Source organism: Orycteropus afer, unplaced genomic scaffold (assembly GCF_000298275.1).
Source record: "Orycteropus afer afer isolate SDZICR_OR568_19922 unplaced genomic scaffold, OryAfe1.0 scaffold00005, whole genome shotgun sequence".
In the NCBI taxonomy this organism is placed as follows: Eukaryota; Metazoa; Chordata; class Mammalia; order Tubulidentata; family Orycteropodidae; genus Orycteropus; species Orycteropus afer.
Window position 1 is genome coordinate 13,764,147 of NW_006921592.1, and position 25,911 is coordinate 13,790,057.

A 25,911-nucleotide genomic window follows, 5' to 3' on the forward strand; every position below is an offset into this window, starting at 1 on the left:
TGTGTCTGTGTTAATTGGTTTCCCTTTTCTTTGTTGAAGAGGGTCTGTGCAATCCTTCTGCCTAGTCCGCCATCTTGCCCCGCCTCCCACTTTTTTTTTTTTTTTCTTTTAAAATATTTTTTGTTCTTGTAAAATATCTCATTAGTGAGATGAAGGCATCTGGAAGCAGGTTAGAGTAAATGGACTGAGACGCCATATTACATAATTCCACAAGGTACCCCGACTCACATCTGACTCTGCTGAACTGAATTCTCTGAATTCCCATGGAATTGTACAACCTAGTAGCCCTCTGGAAGATAATGCATCATGTGAACTTGGTGCTAAGATTTAGGAATGCAGAGGGGAGGTCCGCAGACATTTGTGTTGCATGTTTCTGGACTATTCTCCGCCACTGACTATGCTGAGTGCCCCACCTTCGTGGAACCCACAGCGTGAAGGCGCAAGTGACCTTGTAAATAAATAGCCATAAATATATTTTGTGTGCTCTCTGCTCATTCAGGGAACAAAATGTTAAGGGAACGAAGAGGAGTAAGGGATTAATCTGCCTCAGAGTGTCCTAGGGAGCTTTGAAAAGTGACATTAGAGTTGATTCTTAAAAGATGAGGAAGATTTGAAAGCTATTGGGGAAGGGGCATTCCCAGAAGTCAGGAAAAAAGGCTACAGATGAAATGCAAATGTAGGATGTGCTGCAAAACAAGGTCAGAGCTCTGGGTTTAGGGTGCAGAGTGCTGGCATTTTTAAACAGCCAGACTCAGATGTTGGTTCTTATGGATTGTGGGAAACTGTCCTTTGTAAGAGGGGCTGTGAAGTGTGGTCAGAAGTAAGTGTACTAGAGTTATGAGGGATAGACCAAGTTATGGAGGAGTACTAGATAGGGGGTTCTGGTCTTAAATGGGAGCACTGGTGGTGTAGTGCCTAAGGCATTTGACTGCTAACCAGAAGGTTGGCGGTCCCACCAGCCACTCCTTGGAAGGAAGGTTGGGCAATCTACTTCCATATAGATACCACCTCGGAAACCCCAGGAGGGGTCGCTGTGAGTTGGGACCGAGTCTGTGGCATTGAGTTTGGTTGTTCTTAAATACGATCATTAATAGGTCACAGATGATTTTTACATGCATGGTTTTGCTGGAGTGATTTTCATGGAAACCTGATTGCATGAGGGTACTGATGTGAGAAGCAGAAACATTAAACTCTGCTACTGCTCTCTCAAATTTGGAGGGAAAACAGGAAGGTGAGAGGTGGGTATGCGACTTGGGAATGAGGATTGGAACTCAAGAAGTCAAGTAGGCAGCTTTTAAAAGTTGTTTGGCTTCTTAACATTTTGTCTCAATCCCTGACCTTACTGAATGAAGAACCTGCCATCTTTTTTGCCATGAATTTAGGTTTGAGTGATTGAGTTGAGATAGTTACAGGGTTTGGTATTTAAAGTTTGCAGAGTATTCATATAAAACCTTCAGAGGGACTGGCCCAGGAGGGAAGAGTTTGGAGATGTCCAACTCCACTTACTGATCCTTCTCATTTTCCCTAACTCAGGCTCTACCCAACATCCCTACCTTTAAAGCTGATGGTGGAGTTACTGTCACCACATATGACCACTAGGGGGTGATCTCTTGGTAGTGATAACTCACCCAGGCACAGAAGAAAAATCTATTGATGCCCTTCTAACAACAGGTTTTGAAAGTTTAGCCACAAAGAGAATATGGCATTATGGTTCAGTGAAGTAAAAGATAGGGCCAGGAGTTTGAGATAACACACTGCCTCTGGTAATTAATTAAAAGGGCCTTGTAAATGTTGTGTAGCTTTATAAATATTAATTATTACCAGCTGACTAAGATGAAGGAAAAAAAGCAAAAGGAAGTGGTTTTATGAGATGAATAAAATTCTAATTGAGGAAGAGCTTTACTGAACAGTTTTCTGAATGAGTTTAGATGCCAGGCAAAGATATATTCATACAGTTTGGGGGCTAGGGTGATTCTTTGTTCTTCCTGGAACTTGCTTCCTTAGACATCTTATCTCTAAGTACTCCGTCCACTACCCTCTAAGAGCAGCCCTTCGTAATGCCGAGCTGGGCTGTTTTAGCACTTGTGAGTTCTGTACTGGTGCCCTACTGAAGGACTTTGATTACTTGGGCCTTTAAGAGTTCTCTTTAATGTTTTCACAGTTACTCTACAGAGACTGGAAATACTGGCTTCCCATTAGCCAGCAAGCTTAAAAAAAAAATAATACCCCTTTCTTCCTTCCCCTTTTCTCTTGTATCTGCTTTCTTTCCCACTTCCTAAGTATACTTTGACAGTGTATTATAAACATATTCCTTAAACTGAATGAGTCCCCGCGTGGTGCAAACGGTTAAGAGCCTGCTGCTAACCAAAAGGTCGTTAGAGATTGGAGTCCACCAGACAAGCCTAGGGAGAGGGGGGGAATGGCTTGGCAGTGCACTTCAGAAAAATCAGCTGTTGATCGCCAGTGGAGCCCGGTTCTCCTCGGACACACGGGGTCACTATGAGTCAGAACCCACTCAAGGGCAACTGTTTGTTGTTTTTTCCTCAACAAAACTGTTTTTGTTCTTTGGTTTAAAGCTATTCTCTGCTTCCCTCTTTATTTTCCTACTCTGTCCCATCTCTCTACTTTCTCTTTTTTCTGTTTTCTCATCCTTTTCTCTTGATAGTTCCCTATAATTTCTCTCCTTCATTTTACCTTCTTGTCTCCTCTTTTTCAAGCTGTGCAAATGTATACTAAAGAACAAAAAGAAAATAGTCTCTGGATGGTTTTAAAAAGTCACCGTGCTCGGTGGGTGGTCATTTCTCAAGCCCACGTCCCCCTCTGTTCCAGAGCTCTTCAGTATCCCCATCAGCCAGCTTCCGAGGCGCTGAGAAGCACCGAAACTCCACAGACTATTCCTCTGACAGCAAAAAGCAGAAAACTGAAGAAAAAGAAATCGCAGCACGTTATGTAAGTTTACCTTGCTTTCTACCAAGCAACCATTTTCCCTTTTGACTCTTGCCAACCTAAACAAGAACACAGGTTAACAAATTCCCTTAGGAGAAGGAAAACATGTATAGCCATGTCTCCATTGGCTAACTGAAGCCTAATGTGGGTGTGGACAGGTGCTCAATGTATATGAGAGAGAGAATGAGTCTATTATCTAGCAACTAACAGAAATTGGATATTCATGGTTGAGTATTTCTGTGGATATATTTGCTTCTCCACATACATTTCAAGATGGTTTACTTTTTTTGTGGTCAGCTAGAAATGTTAATAAGGAAAAGTGTAAAATCCTAGCAGACTTGTTGGAATGTATAGATGTACACATGTCCCGAAGAATACAACTTTTAGAGACCTCTAGAATGTCCATGACTTGGTTTGAAGCTCATTTTACTTCAATAGCCAACTAGATCACTGGGTGGGAATTAGATGGAGGCAAGAACTCGATGCCTGGCTTACTCAGTGTTCCAGGCCGGACAACTGGACCTCCCATGTGGCCAAACTGGAGGATTTTTCTAGAGATGCTGAAATCTGGATTTTCACATTAACTTTTTCCAATTTAAAAATGTTGGGTCTTAGTTTTTTTAAAACACTGACAGACCAAATCATGCCCCTCTGTAGTTTGGATTTAGCCTTGTTGTACCAGTTTTCAACTTTTACTCAGGAAACTTCAATTTCTAAGGCTGTGAAATAGAACATTCATACCTTCCTCATAATGTCATTATAAGGATTAAAGAGAATGGTACATTGTAGTGTTTAGCACTGTCTGGTGCAGTCCATTCTTTCCTTTTTTTATAAGAAATAAGGAATTAGTTTGGACTTACCTAGGGTAAATCTGACTTAAAAAAGTAATTTTTTTTTTTTTTTTGGCTGGGAGAGGTAATAATGCTTCTTAATTGTCAATACAGGACAGCGATGGTGAGAAGAGTGATGACAACTTGGTAGTTGATGTTTCCAATGAGGTATGTTTATCACTAGTTCAACTTCATGGTCTTCCCCAGTTATGATAATAACTGGTGTTTAAAAAGTTAGGTGCAAAATGTTCTCTTAATTTCTAAGGGGACCCACTTTTTGCTTACCTAAAGAATAAAAAATAACCGATTGTAATGATGCTTTTTAAAATTGCTGTTCTTTTCTGTGATATGTCAAGTATCTTTTGTTACCATTATAAATGCACACCATCTGTGGTCGGCCCACAGATCTTATTGACAAGCAGTCTTGAAGTTTGTGGGGTTTTAATTTTGATTTGTTTTAAAAATGGGTATTTAACGAGCTCTGGTGGTGTAGTGCTTCAGGCACTTGACCGCTAACCAGAAGGCTGGCGGTTCAGACCCACCAGCCACTCCTCGGAAGGAAGGTTGGGCAATCTACTTCCATAGTGATACTGCCTCGGAAACCCAAGGAGGGGTTGCTATGAGTCAGGTCTGACTCGACGGCACATAACAACAAATAAGTATTGTACTTTGTTTGATCTCAGTACCTTTTTTTTTTTTTTTTTTTTTTTGACCATTCAATGAATCTTAGTCTGTATTCCAGAACATTTTGCACTCCTAAGCTTTTAAATGTTTTCAGCTGGTAGAATCCACACCCCAGGACTCCAGCGTTGTGAATGCACTGTGCTGCATTTATACCATGATGTTCCCTTTGTAGGACCCATCTTCCCCTCGAGGGAGCCCAGCACATTCCCCAAGAGAGAATGGCCTGGACAAGACACGTCTGCTCAAGAAAGATGCCCCGATTAGTCCAGCTTCAATTGCATCTTCCAGCAGTACCCCTTCCTCCAAATCCAAAGAACTTAGCCTTGTAAGCAGTTCTGTACAATCTTTTTCAGTGTGACCTGTTTTAAGATGGTTGGGTTTGGTTTTGATGTTTGTCTTCTCTTTTTCACATTTTTCTATAGGACTTTTATTTCCAAATATATGTATATGTTAGGTATCCAAGTTTAATTACAAAAGTATCTTTGTAGCAGAATGAATTTACTAACTTGGTGATGGCTGTTTGTTTTGTGAGACTTTTTGCATGGATGGAGGGAGGATATGGGGAAATTGAATGAAACATGTTTTGTTGAAGATGGAAAAATACTGGGGTTACAGAGATGGTTTTGTCACCTACGGTTCTGGTGAATTTAGTGTTTGGCTTGCATGTGATTTTGTTGTTAGCTTCGTGTGAATTACCAAACCGTATATGACTGCAATAATTTTCCCCTCCTCACTGAAAAGTCATCTGTCATTTACAAAAGTCTCCCTTGACTCACACCACAAATCACAAATGCAAAAGCGAACTGTTCCACGACAGGGTTCTCTCCCCACACACCCTTCTTGTCTATGGGTAGTTAATTGCAGTTTTGTGTGCTGTGTCTTTATTTTTCCTCACCTGTTATTTCCTTATAATATAACATTTTTTAAAAGACAAATTCAGTTTTCAAATGATTTTTTAAATTCACAGCTGAAAGCAAAGAAAATTCTTCAGTCTCTGCAGATCGGGGTGATGTGTCTGGCAAGCGGCTGGATTAAGTTTTTTCCTGTTGTTCTCTCTTGGCCTTATGGCCTTCTTTTAGTGGAAACTCCTCTGGGCTGAGTGTCTATGACTTTTGAGCTTGGACCTTTTCCACTGAGATCTGCTAACCAGGAAGCCTCTTGTGACATGAATTACATCCACCAGAAGCTTGAGTCAGACACCGCTTAGTCTGAAAAGAAAGCCCCCAGGCAGGGTCACTCACAGTCAGGTGGTCATGATTGTCAGCCTCCATTTGACTCAGACCAGTTTTTTAGAAATGCCATACTCTCTACCCTACTTTTTCATTGCCTCTGTAGCTTCACCTTCTTTAGTCTGTCTTTTTAATGTCTGACATCATTGTTAAAACCATGTTCTAATTGCTGGTGCATTCAATTATATCTCTTATTAGAATGAAAAATCTACTACTCCTGTATCAAAGTCCAGTACCCCTACTCCACGAACTGATGCACCAACCCCGGGCAGTAATTCCACCCCTGGGCTGAGGCCTGTACCAGGAAAGCCACCAGGAGTTGACCCGTTGGGTTAGTAAGAAAAAGTATCTTCTATGTGTTTATGCTTCTCCCACCCCTAATTATTCTTATGTTTGTAAAGAATTTAAAGCAAGAAAAGAGTACACTAAAGTACTAGTGACCTTTGCATTGAACAATTGTTAAACCGTTATTTAATTTGAACCAATCATCTAGCACCATCCCTGTCTGGCACATGATAAATCTTCAATAAAATTAAGTAAATGAATGAATCTAATAAAGGCTTGAATGACTTTTGAAAATATTAAAGCAAGTTCATTTGATCCATGAGTTGTCTTTTTTTTTTTCTTTAAATAATAATAATACACTTAAGGATTTCTTACTTCAATGTTTCCTGTGTTCTTAGTCTTTCTCTTTCCTCCTTCCGTTTCTGCCTGTAGCCTCAAGCCTGAGGACCCCCATGGCAGTACCATGTCCATACCCAACGCCGTTTGGGATTGTGCCACATGCTGGGATGAACGGGGAGCTGACCAGCCCTGGGGCTGCCTATGCTGGGCTGCACAACATCTCCCCGCAGATGAGTGCCGCTGCGGCCGCTGCAGCTGCCGCTGCTGCATATGGGAGATCACCCGTGGTATGTGCGCGGGCTTTTTAAGAAAGAAAGATCTCTCAGAGGACAGGGTTTGCTTGGATATTGTTTATAGAACTTGAGTTACTGATGAAGGAACCTGTGTGTACTTGGAAAGCAAACTACATGTAATTAAATTGTGAGATCTACATTCTTTTGTAAGATGAGATTCTTTTATAAGATGAGTAGTTTGTTTATTTTATATTCCATCTTTTTTTAAAAAAATTTAAACTTATATAAGTAGAGCAAATAGTACAATGAATATAATGAACTCCATAAGGTTCTTGGATGCTCTGTGCTTGAGTACTAAATAGAAGGTTGGTGGTTCAAACCCACCCAGAGGCACTGTGAAATAAAGGTCTGGCAATCTGCTTCTGTAAAGATTACAGGCAAGGAAGCCATATGGAGCAGTTCTCCTCCGTTGCACATAGAGTAGTCATGCGTCAGCGTCCACTTGATGGCAGTGGGTTTGGCCTTTTTTCTTGGTTCGCATCATGAACTTCAGTAATTATTGGTACAGTTTTATCATGTATTTCCCACCCTTCATTATGTTACGTTAAATCCTAAACATCATATAATTTTATTAATAAATACTTACAAATATCTCAAAAATCTTTTTTTTAAATGATCTATTCTCTCACGTTTTAGAAAAGACATTGAAGAGGATAAAATGAGTTAATGTAACCAAATTTGTTTCTGTTGTTTTGCTTGGGAAAAAAATCTAGGTTGGATTTGACCCACACCATCACATGCGTGTGCCAGCGATACCTCCAAACCTGACAGGCATTCCAGGAGGAAAACCGTGAGTACCTTTGTGTCTTTGGACATTGTGTGATACACCCTGCTCCTGGCTGGCCCTTTAGACTTTGAATACAGCTAGACAGGAATAGCCTTTCACAGAGGAATGGGGTAATTGTGGAGAGGTCCCATGGCTTGCATTTCTTATCCTAGCAAAGTATTTTTCACTTCCCCTTTGCACAGGAAAAGAGGCAGTGAGGGGGTTTTGTATTTACAGTTTAAAAGCCTGAGCTTCTAATATGGAAATACAGCTTTGCATCAGCGTCTCCAGAAGGTCAGATCTTCTCTGTGTCTGTCACTGATTTCAAGGCAGTTCTTTTGTTCAGAAAGTCTGGTTATTATGTGCAAGCCTCTGGATGCTCAAAATTTGAGCAAGTGGGAAAAGACTTCAAATGTTGAAAAGAAAAAAGAAATGAATGGTCTTTTTACTGGGTTCTATTTACTCAGTTGCCTTCTTGCACCTTGAGCGTAGTATTTGGAGTCTCTGTGTTCACACCCCCTTGAATTATGAAAGGCAGAGCACAGCACACCAATTGTTCAGACCCTACTTGCACATTCTAATTCCCCCCCATATCTCATCCCACAACCTTCATTTCAGTCCAGTGCGTGTTTTCATTACTACTCAGTTCTCTCTGCTAATTGGCTTGATCTTCCCAGATACAAAGACAAGTATGGAATAATGCTCACCCTTCCTTTAAAATCCCAGCTTGCTTTTCCACTTTCTCTTTTGAGAAGTATCCACTACAGACCCTCCTTATCTTTTTTCAGTCATATGTGTTTATTTAACCTGCAAGAAAGACCTGCAGATCTGCTTCTGTAAAGATGATAGCCCAGAAAACCCATAGGGAAAGCTCACCATGAGTCAGAGTCAGCTCGAACCCAGTGGATTTGGTTGTGTTTTTGGATTTTATTCTCCTCACTCTGCATCGTGTGTTCTCCATCATCCCCGTGCTGTGCACATGCTGCCTCCCTAGTCTCCAGTGCTTTCTTGCCTGCTCTCTGCCGTACAGATTTGATGAGTTGACCCTCAGTAGCAGCTCACGCCCCCCTTCTCCTGGAGGCTTCCCTTGCCTGCCTCAGGGCATTTGCTCTTACTGATCATGCTCCTTGCATCACTTCTTCAGTGGCTTACTGTTTCACTTCAGGTTTCTGCTACGATATCATCTTACCACTGTTCTACCTTGCCACCCCTATCGAAAGTAGCATCCCAACCCCTCTCCCCCCCGTTCTTCCTACCTTTTTGATACTCATGCATAGCCATGGTCTGCATCTCCCCAGTTGAATAGGAGTTCCAAGATAGAAGAGAGTAAGTTTTTGCTGTTCACAGTGGCTCCAGTGCCTAGAACTGTACCTGGTTCATAATTGGTACTTAATGAATGAGTGAATGAATGAATATGTCCCAGTCTGCCCCTTCTCTGACCTTCCATGGCTTGCTAATTGACTACTACATGCTTAGACACTTAGTTGCCACCCCACTGTTTTGTTTCCTATGTGTCTTCTTTTTCTGCTCATGTTGCCTCTACCCCAAGTGTTGTATGTTGTTGGTGGTATTATATGCCGTCGAGTCAGACCCGACTCATAGCGAGCGACCCCTCCTTGGGTTTGCGAGGCAGTATCACTACGGAAGTAGATTGCCCCATCTTCCTTCCAAGGAGTGGCTGGTGGGTTTGAACTGCCAGCCTTCTGGTTAGCAGTCAAGTGCCTTAGCCACTATGCTACCAGAGCTCCCAAGTGTTGTATAGGCTTATCTTTTCTTCAGTTTGATCTGATTCATCAGACTCTTGGTTCTTCCTTCTGTAGCTGAGCTCTCCAGACTATTGTAAACTTCCCCATGGCATCAAACACAATGCTGCCTCCATAGCCAAGTTGCTCAGTAAATATTTGAATGATTAATAAGGGAGACAAGGCAAATTAGACTTTGAGTTCCTTGAGAGTTGAAGGTATAAACATCAATTACCACAAAATTCTGTGTACCTGTGCAGAACATGTTCTGCAAATAGTTGTTGACTGACTGACAAGTCTTGTTGACCAAGTACTCTCAGATATTTGAGGGTGAAAAAATTTCATCTATTTCAAGAAGTGACTAAAGAACAAGGTCAGAAGATTAACCAAATAACTTGAACACCTCTGAGGTCCGTATGAACTTGTGTAGGGGGAAGTAGAAAGGTTCTTTAAGGAAGAGATACCTTCTATTTTTAGTGATGGCATAATTACCACTTACTCATTTAACCAGCATCTCTAACCAGCGCTATGATACAACCACTAGAGCAGAGGAGGTGTGGTGCTGCCTGCCTCAGCAGCTGCCCTGAGAAAAAAAATGAAAGTTTTTTTTTTTTTTTTTAAATTCTGTCATCCACTCTGACTCACCCCTGTGTGTGTCAGAGTTGCACTGTACTCCACAGGGTTTCCATGGCTGACTTTTCAAAAGTAGATTGCAAGGTGTTTTTCTTCAGGGGTGCCTCTGGAGGTGAACTTGAACTTCCAACCTTCCAGTTAACAGCTTAGCATGTTAACAGTTTCTGCCACCCAGGAACTCCAAAAGTATGTTAGCTGAGTCGGAAGAAGCAGTGACCCTCTGCTTTTGGAGGTTGGGACCAGGTGAAGCACTGAGGTATCCTGGCTGATCTGACTCATGTGGTGGTGCTTCTGAGCTTTGAGCTGGATTCCTCCCATTTGACATTATAGAATCTTAGAGATTCTTAGGGGGAGTGTGGATGGATTGAAGGATTATTGGGAAATTTTGCTCCTGGAAATGATGGAGCTGCATCTAATGCAGTTGGCAAATCATACTTCACAGGGAATCGCAAAAAGAGCTTGGTGTGGTTGACAGAATATGGGCTTGGGAGTATGACAAATTGAAGCTTAAATTTTGACTTTGCTGATTAACAACCAGGAAGTGGACTTTGAGCACAGTTTCTTAGCTTTGTGAGCTTCAGAGATAGTGCCTACTGATGAGGAGGGTGTGAGACTAGATTAAGATAATACATGTTCAGCACCATGATTATTTGGTGGCTGTTCAGCAAATTCCAGCAGCTTCCTTTCAGCTCTGCCCCTGAGTATTACCAGTTTCTCAACTTAAGCTATGGAAGGCACAACACGTTTTAGAGGGCAGGAATGACCCAAGAAGATTAGATTGAGTAAATTGGATTCCAGGTTTTTTGTGAATGGTATGTCTTTATGTAATGGAGCAGAAAGATTATATATATATATATATATATATATATATATATATATGCTCATATATTTACACATTACTGTTAATACAGCTCTTAGAGCAGAAATGTTTATACCTATTATGACTTTTGTGTTGTAAGGTATAGAGGTGTGACACTTTGTCTTCTGCAAAACACTTTTTGTTGTTCAAAACATAAAACAAAATTTGTGCAAAACATAAAACTTAATAAATCAACTAAAGGCCTATCCTGCCTCTAACCACATTTCTCCAGAAAGACTTTAAAACAACAGTTGTGCATCTCTGTCCTAATTATTTTTACAAAATGAATTGTTAGATATTATCAAAAAACTAATTAAATCCATGTACCAGACTAATGAGTAAAGTAGCATTTATTTGATAATCCACCTTGGGTCCTTTGGTCTGTTCAGGTGAATTAACAAGGTTCTGCTTAATATGCATTTGGAGTGCCAGCATAGTTTTAACTTCAGCATAAGCTGAAAATAGACTTTTTCCCTCACTTACTACGTACATGAAACTTACACGGATAGTGGAAAACTGTTCTATTAAAATCATAGTAATAGTTGTTTTAGGGGATGTGGCATGTGAAAGCAGCAAAAACAAAGATCTCAGGTATATGGGCTGCAGGCTGCTCACAATTTAGAAAGTTTTGTCTGTTGTACTGATGTTTTTATAAAGCAGGGTTTTCAGAATGGGGATGGTACCTAACACATGGTAAATACACTAAATTATTTGTTGATTGACTAACCTACTGTTGTTATTTGCCATCGAGTCAGACCCAACTCATAGCAACCAACCCTTCCTTGGATTTCTGAGACAGTATCACTGTGGAAGTAGATTGCCCAACCTTCCTTCCAAGGAGTGGCTAGTGGGTTTGAACCACCAGCTTTCTGGTTAGTAGTCAAGTGCCTTAGGCACTATGCTACCAGAGCTCCGACCAGCCTACTAGTGGGCTCCTGTGGTACTTAGAACCTAATTTTATTTTATACTTCTTAAGTACAACAGCCACACCTCTAATTTTGAATTCAAGATCTAGTTCAATCTTGAGAGACATTGAAAACTTGGAGAAGGTGTTGCAAAGTCTGAAAAGATGAGTGTAACATAACGACAGAGCTGAGCCTCTTAGAGTAAATGGAGTGGAGGTAGGAAGGCCAAGACTGTCTTAAAACCAAATAAAATAACGACTCCAGTGTACATGTTTTAAAAAGAGAGTGACTTGTAGGTCCCTGGATTGTTTGAAGTCTACTTTGGTCAGAAAGGAGCTAAGGTGGGAGGTTCAAACCCACCAGCCACTCTGAAGAAGGAAGACTGGGTAATCTACTTAAGTAAAGATTTACCACCTTGGAAACTCAAAGGGGTCACTGTGGGTCACAATTGACTCATGGAAGTGAGTTTCTTTTTTTTTTCTGTTTTGGTCAGAAAGTAAATGTAACATACCCAAAACCAACTTAAATTTTACTTAGGTGTCTTCTCTGCAACACGTGCCTTGAAGAGCTCTTCTTAGTTTTTTGTGGCTTCATGTGCTATGTGTGTGCACACGTGTGTGCGTATATTGGAAAGAGTGTACCTCACATCCTCTGCCTCCACGCCTGTGTATACAGTTCTTTATGGGAATGTCCGCAGGGCTTCTTCAACATGTATGATTTGTTCTAGTTTTCGTTACATTCAGAAAATACTTCCCAACACTGAGTCTTCTTCCTGTTTTCCCATTTTTGTAATGGAAGTGAGCCACCATTATTACTGCTCCCCCTCACATCTTACTAGTTCATGCCCACAGAGTTTCATATTCACTGTTTCTTCTGGCTTGCCGTCCTTCCCCTTGCCTAGTGTAGTTCCCCCATTACCTCTTACCCAGATTACTGGAATAATTGTCTTTTATTCCTCCAATGCATCCTACTTTTTGCTATCCACTTGTTTGTTTGTTTTTGTTTTTTTCCACTAATAGCTTGTCCTAGTAATGTTACACTCTCTCCCCCACCCCCAAAAATCACTGTCAGTGAGACCTTCCCTTCACAGCATGATGTGCTGCTGGCTTTTGATGAGTTTGTGCTCTGCCCAGGCTCCTCCCACTGCTTACTGTAGAGTGTCTATTGAATAAATGAAACCCTGGGTTAAAACAGGCCTAGGTTTTTCCCAGATAATTTCACCTTATTCTTTTTGTAGCCCTTGTTCTTTGCTGTTCTTGCCATCTGGGATGCTTTTTCTATCGTTCTCTCTCAATGGTGAAGTCTTTTTGTTCTTTTAAACCCATTTCTAGTACCACGTCTCTTGGGAAACATAAGTCTTGTCTTTCCTTTTTGAACCACCACAGAACCTTACACCTTCATCTTCTATCTGGTGTTATAGTCACTTCTGTACTTTTCTCATTGCACTTAACTAGATTAGAAGCCAAGTGTGGACAAGGCCAGGCCCTTACGTGATTTTGTATCCTTAGAGTAATATTCATATCAGAGTGCATAGTAGTTACTTAATATATATTGATGCATTTAATTGGGTAGAAAGAGAATAACCCTCAAGCCTGAGATTTCTGGAAATGTTGGCTTTCGTTACACATTCCAGTACTCTTTACTAGTTACACATCAAAGGATTTGTTGAAATTCAGTGATAAGTATGTACTAAAGCCTTTTTCTTTCCAGTCTTGAGTATCTTTTATGTATACTTACAGCAAACAGAGGGCCCCATTATGTCCTTACTGCAAGTAGGCTTTTGAAATTCTTAACCTTTTTAAAGAAAGTGCCAGGAACATAGTAGGTGCTCACAGTGGTTTTTGTTGAGGTAAAGAATGTCATCTTGAAACCCTAAAAGAAATTGTTTGCCTGGTCTCTTAACTATTTAAATTCTCAAGGCTCTTTAAAAACCATTTAGTAATTCTGGAGGGGAGAGAAGGAAGTCTTTTGAAATAAATTATCATTAAGAATGTACAACACCATCTAAACTTGGAATAACCTTCCTTTCCCTTCCTTTAAGATTTAGTCTTCATGACTTCTTAATTGCTCAATCAGTTATTGTTTCTCTCGATCATCATCCCTCAGAAGCTCAGCCTTTCTTTGAGGAGATCACAGGTAGTCCTTGGGTTATGAACAAGACCAGTACCTTACTGTGTCTTTAAGAATTTGTAGGTCAGTTGGAACAGGTGCCTATGGGTCTTGTTTAACCTTACTTAAATGCAAGAAAAGGCTCAAAGGCTTTCAGTGATTTAAAAGCTGCATGTGCAGCAAGTGAAGGTGATTGTGAGGAAGAGTTCATTGTCAGTAAGGTTTGGTTCATTCCTTTCCCAGTGAGGTCTCATTTACATAACATTAAAGCAAGGCTTTGAAACAGCACTGCTTCTCCCACCTCACCTCCAAGATGGTGGCCAGTGTGTTGCTTTGAATGTGTGGCTTTCCCCAGTCCTGCCAGTAATCCAATCTCATGCATCAGGCTCCCAAAAGGGCTCTCTTTGTGCCCCTTCCCAGTCTTCCATTACAGGGCTTCAACCCGTAATGTTTCCCATTCTGGTTACTGTCACGAATCACCCAAATTGTAAAAATTCAGGTCTGCGCCTAGTTCGCTTTGTTGACCATGAGAGAGCCAGTTCAGAGTCCTGTAAGAGTTGTCCGTAAGTTGGATGTTTGTAACTCAGGAACTGCATATACTGCCTGCCTTCCCTTCTCCAGACTGAAATCTGGCATGCTTCTGAGATCACAGATCACTTCACCACAGTTCTCTAGGTGATACTTAACTTTTCATTTTTTTCACATCACACAGACCTCAAGGCCAGTAGTAGAATTGAAAGGCTTGGGTCACCCACCTCTACGCCATCTCTTTTGGACCTTAACTTCTCCACTCTTAAAATCCTTCTCTCAATCTTGTGCCATTTGACTCTATCCCTCTTCACCTTGTTAGGACATTCCCCCAGTTTATACAAGTCTTGGACACATGGCACGTAAGGTCTTACTCCACTCAGAGGCTGCCATCATCCTGAGTGACTTGGATATCTGGAAGGATAACCTTCTAGTAACCTCATCTTGGTTCTTGGACCACCTCTTCTCTAATGACCTGCCCTACTTGACTTCCATTTCCTGTTTACAGGCTCACAGAGGAGACCTTGCCTTACCCCTAACTATATCCCCTCCAAAGTCCAAGCATCCCATATGCATGGCTCCTTCACCTCCATCCAGCCTGAGCGACCTTCTGAATTACAAATCGACTTTCTCACTATTTATCACAGGTCTTAGCTACCTGCTTTCCTCTGGATTACTCTAATCATCCTTTATATATTTGTTTTCCTTCTTCCATTTTGCCACTTAAAATTCATTCTTAACCCAGTAACCAAAGCGCTTGCTTGAAAAATTGAATCATTTCACTGCCTTGCATAAGTCTCCAGTGGTTTGCCATTCTGATCAGAATAGTACACTTCTTATCATGGCCTATGAGGCACTTTCTAGTATGGCCACTGCTGCTTTCCATCTCTCCAAGCTCATATCCTAATATACCCCACCAAACCCTCTCTGACCCTCTCACTTATTTCTGCCTCACACTTTGCATTTGCTGTTTCTTCTACATGGCACAATCTCCCCTTGATGTGTGCAAGGGCTGCAGCCTTCATCCAGGCCTCTACTCACATGCTTCCTTCCGAGAGAGGCTTCCCTGACCAACACTCTGTGCACTTTATTCTTTGATCTGAGATCATTGTTTGTGTGTGTGCATGTGTTTGTGTATAATAGTGTTCACTGTTTTCTGAGGTTACTCATTTATCTGCTTGGGTATTATGTTTTCCCCTAGGATGTAAGCTGTGGGAGGGGAGAGACTTGGTCTCACTTGTTCATCTCTGATTCCCTGGCACTTGGTGCAGTTTAGACATCTAATAAATATTTGCTAAATAAATGAGTAACAATCACGCTCTCTCGTTCTGGCTTTCATACTTGCATATGCCTCATCATACTGTTTTCCTCTCTTTTTCCCCTTTCTTCTTCTTACCCATTTTATTCTATCACCAGTCTGTTGTCACTTTCCCTTGTCTTCTCTCACACCATAAGTTCTGAGAATACCATAGAGCTTCCATCATTCATAGTACTGACTGTGTAATGTTTATGCCACTGATGAATCTTTCCCTCTGCCCAGCGCTTGTCTCCCATGCCCCACCGCGTATAACTTTGAGAGAACGGGGATGCTGTGTGGGTTTCTTTCTTGGCTGTTGCATCCCCAGGCCTTAGCATACTGGGACTCTCAAGAAGTACATATTGAATGGCTGAATCTCTTAATGACCTATCATGGGATGGACCATCTTCTCCCCAGTTGCACTTGATTGCCCCCCTAATTACAGTAAGTCCCTGGGTTCCAAACATCCGACTAACAGACAAGTACTTGCTGTTAAAAGTTAAAATTTGTCCTTACTTTGAAATGATTGAACCAACCCCTAAAAAATAACTAACCAACTTTACTGCCATTGAGTTGAATCTGACTCATAGTGACCCCTCCTTGGGTTTCCAAGGCAGTATCTATACAGGAAGTAGATTACTCAACCCAACAAATTGTTCATCACAATCACCTTCACTTGCTCAGTGTGCAGCTTTGAAATCATGGAAAAAACTTGAAGCTTTTTCTTGCACTAACGAAATAAACCAAACCCGGGGTCATTGAGTCAGTTCTGACTCATAGAGACCCTGTAAGACAGAGTAGAGCTGCCCCATAGGCTTTTCAAGGCTGTAGATCTTCACAGAAGTAAACAGCCTCATCTTTTTCTCCCGTAGAGCAACTGGTGGGTTTGAAATGCTGACCTTTTGGTTAGCAGACGAATACTTTAACCACTGTGCCACCAGAATACCTCTTTCACTGAAATAAGGCAAAATAAAAACCATATGCCCCTGTTCCAACTTACCTACAAATACAACTTAAAGACACACTTAGGAACAGATCTTGTTGGTAATCCAAGGACTGCTTGTATTTATTTATCTAACTCTGCTCTTGCTGGAGATTCCTCAGATGCAAGCAATCTCTTAGATTCTGCTTCTGGGCTACTTCTCACTACCTAGTGGGCTCCAGGATTGTTTTATCTGCTCCATTAGCTTCAAATATTGCATCTTTGTGGATGGCCACAGGTTGGTTTTTCTAACCGACCTCTGTCCTAAATCATGATGCTTTATTTCCCCCTGCCATTTGCATTCCCATCTGCCCACCAGGTTAAGAAAATCCAACCATTTACCCCCTTGCATGTGTACCCTTCAGTTACACATCCCTCTCACCTGCACTGATAGAGTGCTGTGTACCTGGTTCCCTGTATTCTAAGCCTGCGAGTCCTCCTTAGTGACCCCTTTCTCTCATGTTATATACCTCGTGGGTCTCCTAGGCTTACTAATTATATCAAACAAGTGAATCCAGTGTTTCCCTAACTTCCCATCTCCACCCTCCTCAGTGATACATGACTTTTATGGCTTTCTTTTCTACAACCCAGTTCTGAGTCTTTACAGACTAGAGAAAGTAAAAAACCCTCCAGGGTCTGGCTCTCATGTCACCCATAGCCACACATAGGCTTCATCCTTTCTGGGAATGTTGGGTGGTTGGTAATAGCCCCGCAGTAATAGGTTGAATTTTGATGAATGTGACTAGCCTGTAGATTTTTGCATTAGGGAACCATAAACTGTTTTAATTTGGTTCTAAAACTTTCCTGCAGTGTGGTCCAAGTGTCTATCCTTTGTGCCCCAACAAATGCTCTCCCTTGGTATGTCTTTCGTAAACTTCTTCCCATAAACAGAGCCCATTCCAGAGCTTCGTGCCAAAGTAGAGTGACGTAATTTCCAGAGTGAGCTATCGCCTGTCATAGCCTCCAAGACAGCCCCAGCTCCATCCTGCCCACCACTGACATCTGCCTTCAGGAACCTGGCAGTCATCACCACAGCTTCGCTTATTGTCCCACCTGACTTCAGTGTCCTAAAGATAGAGATAGGTTCTGTGAAGGAGAGGCTCTACCTTAAGTTGCATTTTAGAACCAAATGCTTTCACAACCTGAGGGCTTTCCCTGAAAATGAATTGGAAATGGAGCTGTTGATAGTATTCACAGGTGGGCCTTTGGTGAAGTCACACAGTACATTTTCTGTAGAGTTCTAATTCCATTTGCAATTACTAGGATTTGTGATTGTCAAGGCACCAAATCAAGGTGTTTTTTTTTTTTTTTTTTTTTTTAAAAAAAAAAGATAAAGCCCTGTTTCTGATGTCTGCTGTTTTAATATTTAGGCCTACAGACTTTTGAGCCCTTAAAAGTTCATAATTTTGACTCGTTAGGAAGTCACTTGATTGGAGTGATTTGATCTATAGGTAAAGTCTTATCGCAGGCCCTTGAATCACTCCAAGTGGAAGGCAATGCAAGATGGTGGGTACCTCTGAAGTAGTAGGTCCTATACTTGTCACCGATTATCTTATTTATCACAGAAGAGGTAGGTAAAATTCTCCCCATTTTAGAGATTAGAACTAAGGTTCAGAAACGTTAAGTAACTACTGATGTCACACAGCAGCTAAGACAGTCATCCTCTCTCTCTCTCTGACTCTGAAAATTATTTTTTCCACTGTGCTAGGTAAATTTGCTTGATTGCAAGTCACAAGTGGCACTGACAGTGTTTTATTTTTCATCTCATTACACCAAAAAGTTAAGTAACATTTGTATATTCCCTCTTCCTCTTTTTTCCCCTCTTCACTGTCTTAGAGCATATTCCTTCCATGTTAGTGCAGATGGTCAGATGCAGCCTGTTCCCTTCCCCCCTGACGCCCTCATTGGACCTGGAATCCCCCGACACGCTCGCCAGATCAACACCCTGAACCACGGGGAGGTGGTATGTGCCGTGACCATCAGCAACCCCACGCGGCACGTGTACACGGGTGGGAAGGGCTGCGTCAAGGTCTGGGACATCAGTCACCCTGGCAACAAGAGTCCTGTCTCTCAGCTTGACTGCTTGGTGAGTGAACAAAGATGCACAGACTCACTCGTTCCTTAGAAAAGGGGAAGAGAGAGAGGTGGGAGGAAGGAAGGGGAGGGAGCAGTGCGAGAACAATATGTAAGAGCAACACCACAGTGTTGGGCCCAAGTTGGTAGTTGGTCTTGGTGATTTGTGGTCTTTCACTTGGAGATTTAAAGGGCCTTGAAGGAGGAACAGGAACTCTGGTGGTATAGTGCCTAAGGCATTTAACTGCTAACCAGAAGGCTAGGGGTTCAAACCCACTGGCTGCTCTATGGAAGGAAGACTGGGCAATCTACTTCCGTAAAGATACACCACCTCAGAAAGCCAGTGGGGGTCACTATGAGATGGAATCAACGCGATAGCAGTGAGTTTGGTTTTGGTTAGAAGGAGGACCATCTACTTTCTGCTTCTTCAGGCAAAAGTGACTCAGTTCTTCATGTGCAGTACATCTCCAGAGTAATTTCCATTAACTTGCACTATGAATGGGAGCAGGAAGACACTTGCTTTCCTAGGCTGAAACTATTGGCTGTGGAGTCAGCTCCAACTCATAGCAACCCCATTTGTATCAGAGTAGAACTGGGCTCCATGGGGTTTCATCGGCTGATTTTTTTGGAAGTAGGTCACCAGGCCTTTCTTTCAAGGCACCTCTGGATGGATTTGCACCACCCGGGGACTCCCTTTCCTAGACTAAATCTGATAAATGGGTTTAAGAAAACTAAAACGAAAACAAAAAAACCAGACTCACTTCCATAGAGTTGAATCCCACTCATAGAGACCCCTCCTTGGGTTTCCAAGGTAGGTAACTCTACAGAAGTAGATTGCCCAACCTTGCTTCTGAGGAGTGGCTAGTGGGTTTGAACTGCCAACCTTCTGGTTAGCAGTCAGAGCATTAGGCACTATGCCACTGGAGCTCCCCCAGAAAGCTAAGAGCCCACATAATAGTTTCTTTGAGAGTGGACCTAAGCATCATAATTTGTCCTGTGCAAAGAGTAACTGAATACTTCATGTGACAAACACTAGATAACCTCTTGGCTATTTCACTAGCATTTGTCTTTGAGTTATTTAGGCAATTTCAGTTTGTTTTTCTTCCATTATACCAGGAGTAGAACATTACTGGGAAGAATTTTTTTTTGTTTTTCTCCTGTCACTTAACACTCCTTGTTTAAGTCTTCCCTCCAGTTGATGCTGATTTAATCAAACCCACAATGCCTTTTAGTCAGGTCAGCCAATGCCATGCAGAAAGAACAGGCTCCAGAGGTCTTTAACCCACTGACCCACTGACACCTTGGCAGTAGCAGCAGAACTTTGAACAGCAGAGTCAAGTACACCAGCATTTCCAGTTTTGATCCTCCAGGATTCTGGGGGCCCCTCCATCAGTGTACGCATGTGTCTATTGTGCAAATGACTCCAGGAGTTGACAACTACACAAAGCTTTTAATTTGGTGGTAGTGGTGGGGGGTGGGTCTAGATCTTTGCATTTTGATGCTAATTAAGATTAAATATCTCAGTACTAAATTTTGAAGACCAAGTGTAAGTACTTCCCTAATTTCATGTAATTTTCTAGTATTAATCCACTTTATCATTGTCATAAGTATAAATGGCTCATTAAAACCAGGAGGGAACACAATACTTTTATGGATTTCTGCTCTCATGTTAATGCTGTTTTCTTTTCCTCATGAGTAATCTCTTGATGGTTTTTGTCTTCACAGAACAGGGATAACTACATCCGTTCCTGCAGATTGCTCCCTGATGGGCGCACCCTGATTGTTGGAGGGGAAGCCAGTACTCTGTCCATTTGGGACCTGGCAGCTCCGACTCCCCGGATCAAGGCAGAGTTGACGTCCTCAGCTCCCGCCTGCTACGCCCTGGCCATCAGCCCGGACTCCAAGGTCTGCTTCTCCTGCTGCAGCGACGGCAACATCGCGGTGTGGGACCTGCACAACCAGACGCTGGTGAGGTGGGTCGGCAGTATCTATCACCAGGTCGTGAGGAGGAGCAAATTTTACCACATTGTGCCACGTGCTCTAGAGAGATAAAATACCATTATTATTGTTAAGAGCAGGTCTATTGTAATATGGTAGAAATGAATTATAAATGTAACATTTTGTTTTCTGGACTATTTGAACTTCATAAAATGAAGAATTTTTTTTTATCCTGGACATTATTCTAAGCATCTTCAATGTGGTTAAAAAAAAATGAGGTCCATTTGACATAATTAATGTATATATGGCTCCCATGACCCCATAGGCTTATTAAAACCAGTGGCCATTGAGTTGATTCTGACTTAGGGTGACCTTGTTTGTGTGTCAGAGTAGAACTGTGCTCCTTAGGGTTTTCAGTGGCTGAGTTTTTGGAAGTAGATCACCAGACCTTTCTTCTCATGTGCCTGTAATGCACCATCTCTGCTTGCTGACACCATCATTGTTGATAGATACTTACTGAGAAGATTCATAGTGCCTGGCACTGCCCTAGGTGCCTGATGTATCAAAATGTTCATTCATTCAACAAATACTTACTGAGCACCTACCATGGGCTCAGGCACTCTCTTATGCTAAATCAAAAAAACCAAACTCACTGCTGTTGAGTCAGTTCCAACTCATAGCGACCCCTCCTTGGGTTTCCGAGGTGGTATCTCTACAGAGGTAGATTGCCTAGTCTTCCTTCCAAGGAGTGGCTGTTGGGTTTGAACCGCCAGTCTTCTGGTTAGAAGTCAAATGCCTTAGGCACTACGCCACCTAAAATGATCTAGAGTACCTGTCACTCTACCATTAAGGATACATAAACTTAACTGATGTCTGTTTAGAAATGAGATTGAACAGGATCACCATTGGTACGGAAAGCCCTGCAAGAAATCTCCAGATGTCAGCACACAAGAGAGCGGGATGCAAAAAGTGTGATCAGGTAGAGAGGGTATGACAAAGTTGTAGTTAAATCTAACTTCAAGTCAGTATGAGTGTGTAAGGAGAAAAGGTCTGTATTGTCTGGCTGCAAAATATTTGTAGGACTGAAATTTCTGTTTCTCTGTGTGTGTACATATTTATTATATATATATATATATATATATATATATATATATATATATATATATATATATATATATATACATACATACATAAAACAAAAACAAACTCACTGCTGTGGAGTTGATTTGACTCATAGCGACCCCTCCTTGGGTTTCCGAGGCAGTATCTCTGTGGAAGTAGACTGCCCAGTCTTTCTTCGAATACATATAGAAAGAGATTGCAAAAACAAAATAATTATCACTTTGCCCTTTTGGAAAGGCTTTCATGAGGAACTGCCTCTAATCCCTTCAGCTCCCTCAATGTCTTTTGCACATTTTACCAGAAGTGGTTCCGGGGGCAGCTGTATCACTGAGTTTCCTTCCATGTGCTTCATCTTAAGAGTCTGGCCTTCCTGCTGTGCACAGCTGCCCACAGTTGCCTTGCTGCTCACTGGCATAATTTGCTCTATAGCTCCCTGGGCCCAGCCCACCCCATCAGAGTGAGAGAATAGGCCTCAGAATATATTTTTGATTAGCTCACATACTTCTAGGTGTGTGCTTTCTTTGGTTTATTTCACTTGAAGATACTTTTCCGTTAGTGATGTCAGTCAGATTTCAGTGTAAGAGTAATTGGAAGAACTGCCCAAGTATTCAAAAAAAGAAAAGAAAAGAAAAGCACAGGGAGTTCAGCATCTCTCAAACTTTAATTTATAATCTCTAATTAGAAAATATAAAAAAAAAACCCAAAATGATCTACAAATAAGGCCTGCAATGAAATTAACCACCAAGGAAGTCTGAATTGAGTACAATTGAAAACTCACTTTTCAAGGCCTTTCCCTCCATTTTGACACTTTGCAGGCAATTCCAGGGCCACACAGACGGAGCCAGCTGTATTGACATTTCTAACGATGGCACCAAGCTCTGGACGGGCGGTTTGGACAACACGGTCAGATCCTGGGACCTGCGTGAGGGGCGGCAGCTGCAGCAGCACGACTTCACGTCCCAGGTTTGGATTGGGCACCTGTGACGTTCTGGAAGACGGATTTTGTGGCAAATACGATGTACTAAAGAGCAGAAATTAAAGAACAGTTCGTGTGCCACAGTGATGAAGTCATTTGAGAAATGTGAAAAATACGTGATTTTCTGTCTAGATTTTATTTCACTTAAGGATATTGATATATTTTGTTAGGTTTTTTTATATTTATAAGATAAAAATATATTTTATTAAAGGATAAAACCCTTCATTTATTATAACCTTTTAGAAGATTTTAATTTCAAAGACCGTTGTGTTTGGACTTGACATAATTGATTAGTAAATTATTTTATGGAGATCCATCTCATTACTTTTGGGATTACACATTTGGCTTTAGTTTCTTCCTATGCAATTCAAGTTATCTCAGTTTCCTTCATAATTTAAATAGCATCCCCAGGAGAACTCTCTGCCTCTGGTTAAAACAAGTATGTACTCTATAGCCACTGTCACCATTTCCTGTTTTAATTCTAGATCTTCTCTCTGGGCTACTGCCCAACCGGAGAATGGCTTGCGGTGGGGATGGAAAACAGTAATGTGGAAGTGCTACATGTCACCAAGCCCGATAAATACCAGTTACATCTTCACGAGAGCTGTGTGCTGTCGCTCAAGTTTGCCCACTGTGGTGAGTAGCTCCTCCTGTTCATTTTCTGTCATCCCAAGTCACATACTTTAGTTCTTTCACATGTTCTTCTTCTGAATTGCGGCATTTCCTTACACGTGCCTACTTCCTGATGCTATGTAATTTCTGGCATTTATCTACTTTATCATTGTCATAAATATCAATGGTTTATTAAACCTAGGAAGGTTGGCTTTTATTTTGAGGTGAAAAAAAGCTCTGTTGCAAATGCGTTTTCTGTAAATATTTTGATGCTCTCTAAAGCCCATCTCGGGTGTCTGACAGTGTAACACAGATTTGCCTATTTTGAAACTTTCTTCTGGTAGGCAAGTGGTTCGTAAGCACTGGAAAGGACAACCTTCTGAATGCCTGGAGGACACCTTATGGGGCCAGCATATTCCAGGTACCGCTTGCTTGTTGAGTTCCCTTGTACTGCATGCTCATTGCATGTCTGTTTCACCAAGCTCTCTGTGCCTGTTCTCAGGTGAATAATCTACACATGTCCTGGAAGGTTGGAGCTAGTGTTCATATTGTGCAGAGAAAAAAAAAACTGGTTTTGGGGGAGGTTAAGTGTCATGGCCACCAAGTCATGGAGCTGAGGTTTATCTCCAGATACTTCTGACCTCAGAGCCAAGGCTATGCCCGTTGCACTGTTCACTGACTGCTCATGTCTGTATCACTTGCTAGACTAAGGTTTTATGTCTTCTGTGGGTTAGTGGGTGTTTTTTTTTTTTTTTTTCCTTTCTTTGTCTTTTTTTAATTTCTATGTTTAAAATTTGAAATATTCATTTAAATGTTCTTAGTAGTATTTCTTTGAATGTATTTTTCAAAGAAGAGTAGGTATGGGAAAATTCAGTAAATTTTGATGAATTTTTTACAGTTTGCGAAATTATTTGTAGAAGGACCAAATTGTAGGTAAAAACTATATACTGAACTGGAAATACCATGCAACATGGTCATAGGACAAAAATAGGTGATTCTTGTCATCATGAAGCTTGAGTTGAGTGCACTGTCTTTCATATTGTGGATCACAATCTTTGAGACAGTTCCAGCCAGCATTTTTGTTTCTAAATAAATAAATACTAGTGTGCATATTTTATAGTAGATGGAACTATGACATCCTATAAATGTATGGAATTGTGAATAAAATGTATTTCTTCTTCTTTGAAAAACACTGGTACTGCGTTATAGTAGCTACATGTCATACTTTTTTTTAATATTAAAGTATTAAGAGTCCTGGTTAAAATCGAGTGTTTTTTTTTTTTTTTTTAAAAACCACTTTCTTTTCTGTTTTTCTGTTGTGAGAATAGTGTTTTGAATCCACTTTAAAAAAAAAAAAAAAACAACAACACTGTTATTGAGGCAATTCTGATAGCAGTTTCTGTAAATCTTTACAGAAGTAGATCACCCCATCTTTCTTCCACAGAGCAGCTGGTGGGTTTGAACCACTGACCTTCTGTTTAGCAGTCACTATGTAAAACAATGCTTTGATAAATTGTGATTTCCTTTTTATGAGCACAGTTAAAAGTTAACGTTGAACTGTCACATTTATGGTACTTGAACCATGGTGTCTACAATTCTAAGTATGGTACATTTTTTAAAAACTCTTGAGACCCTCCCCCTTTGGGAGTTTTTACATAGGGGAAAATTAGGCTTTTCACTAGGAAGAATTTTGCATTCCCTATCTCAGAAAAGGTAGTGTTTTTAGTGACTGTTCCCATATATTACCTCACATAAACTCTGCAGCAACCGTCTGAGGTGACAGGCAGGTAAATACTGTTACCTATATATAGCTTTGTAAGGAAACAGGCTCAGAGAAGCCAACTGGTATGTTGGGAAGTTTTCACAGCTTGACCTAAAATCAAGCCATCTGACTTCAGTTAGGGATTTTCATACTAATAACACCCCACCTTTAACTCTGGAGAGTAAGATTTGATCCAGGCCTTGCTTGACCAGTAAAGGGGCTTTTGCCATTGACTTTCTGGCCTGCCTCATGTCCACCAGGGCAGGAATCTCCAGGGTCAGCGTGGTCTTGCCCAGTGAGCCACACTAACCCTGTGAAGCATTACTCACCAGTGGATCCAGCTCTGCCATTTCAAAGATGCACTGAGACTCCCTTCCTATTTGGGGCTCATATTTGGTCAGTGGGAGTACATTGTATGCATTTCTGCTCCAGTCTTCCAGTCCTGTCTGTCAATACTCAAGGTTTTTTCTTTCCATAGTCAGTATTTTTCTAACTTTTTTTTTTCCCCTAGTCCAAAGAATCCTCATCGGTGCTTAGCTGTGACATCTCTGTGGATGACAAGTACATTGTCACTGGCTCTGGGGATAAGAAGGCCACGGTTTATGAAGTTATTTATTAAGGACAAATCTTCATGCGAACTGGACTCCTCCTTGTAGCACTTTGCTCTGTCATCCTTTTTTTCCCTCCCTTACCTAAAACCGCGGATTCCAAATACTCATTGCAGTTGTGGAATTTTATCTTCTTCCTTAACCCCACTTCCTATTTGCTATTGAATTGTGAATACTCATTAAGAACCTGTGATACCAAATCTTTCAGATATCTACTTGGAAGAACATGGGATAGGCATACTTAACAGTGAATGGAATCTTTAATTATGTATTATACCTGTAATATATTTATTTTGTTTAAAGAAGGCTTTCTAACAATGACTGACTAAATAAAGCTGTCTGCTCCTGCATTGATAATGAAGATGCGTCGTATTTGATACCCTCCCCCCCCCC

General features: G+C 41.3%; 1 protein-coding gene across 1 annotated transcript in view; it reads left to right on the top strand.

The window, feature by feature from the left end:
- Positions 1–25,529, top strand: part of TLE4 (TLE family member 4, transcriptional corepressor) — a 176,196-nt gene extending 150,667 nt beyond the window's left edge. The window contains exons 9-20 of the mRNA XM_042780655.1: positions 2,830–2,949; positions 3,891–3,944; positions 4,633–4,785; positions 5,888–6,020; positions 6,407–6,600; positions 7,320–7,396; positions 18,264–18,513; positions 20,226–20,473; positions 22,376–22,523; positions 23,022–23,172; positions 23,493–23,569; positions 25,422–25,529. Of these exons, the coding sequence (XP_042636589.1) occupies positions 2,830–2,949; positions 3,891–3,944; positions 4,633–4,785; positions 5,888–6,020; positions 6,407–6,600; positions 7,320–7,396; positions 18,264–18,513; positions 20,226–20,473; positions 22,376–22,523; positions 23,022–23,172; positions 23,493–23,569; positions 25,422–25,529 (1,713 nt within the window). The remainder of the gene's footprint in view (positions 1–2,829; positions 2,950–3,890; positions 3,945–4,632; positions 4,786–5,887; positions 6,021–6,406; positions 6,601–7,319; positions 7,397–18,263; positions 18,514–20,225; positions 20,474–22,375; positions 22,524–23,021; positions 23,173–23,492; positions 23,570–25,421) is intronic.
- The last annotated feature ends 382 nt before the right edge of the window (positions 25,530–25,911 follow it).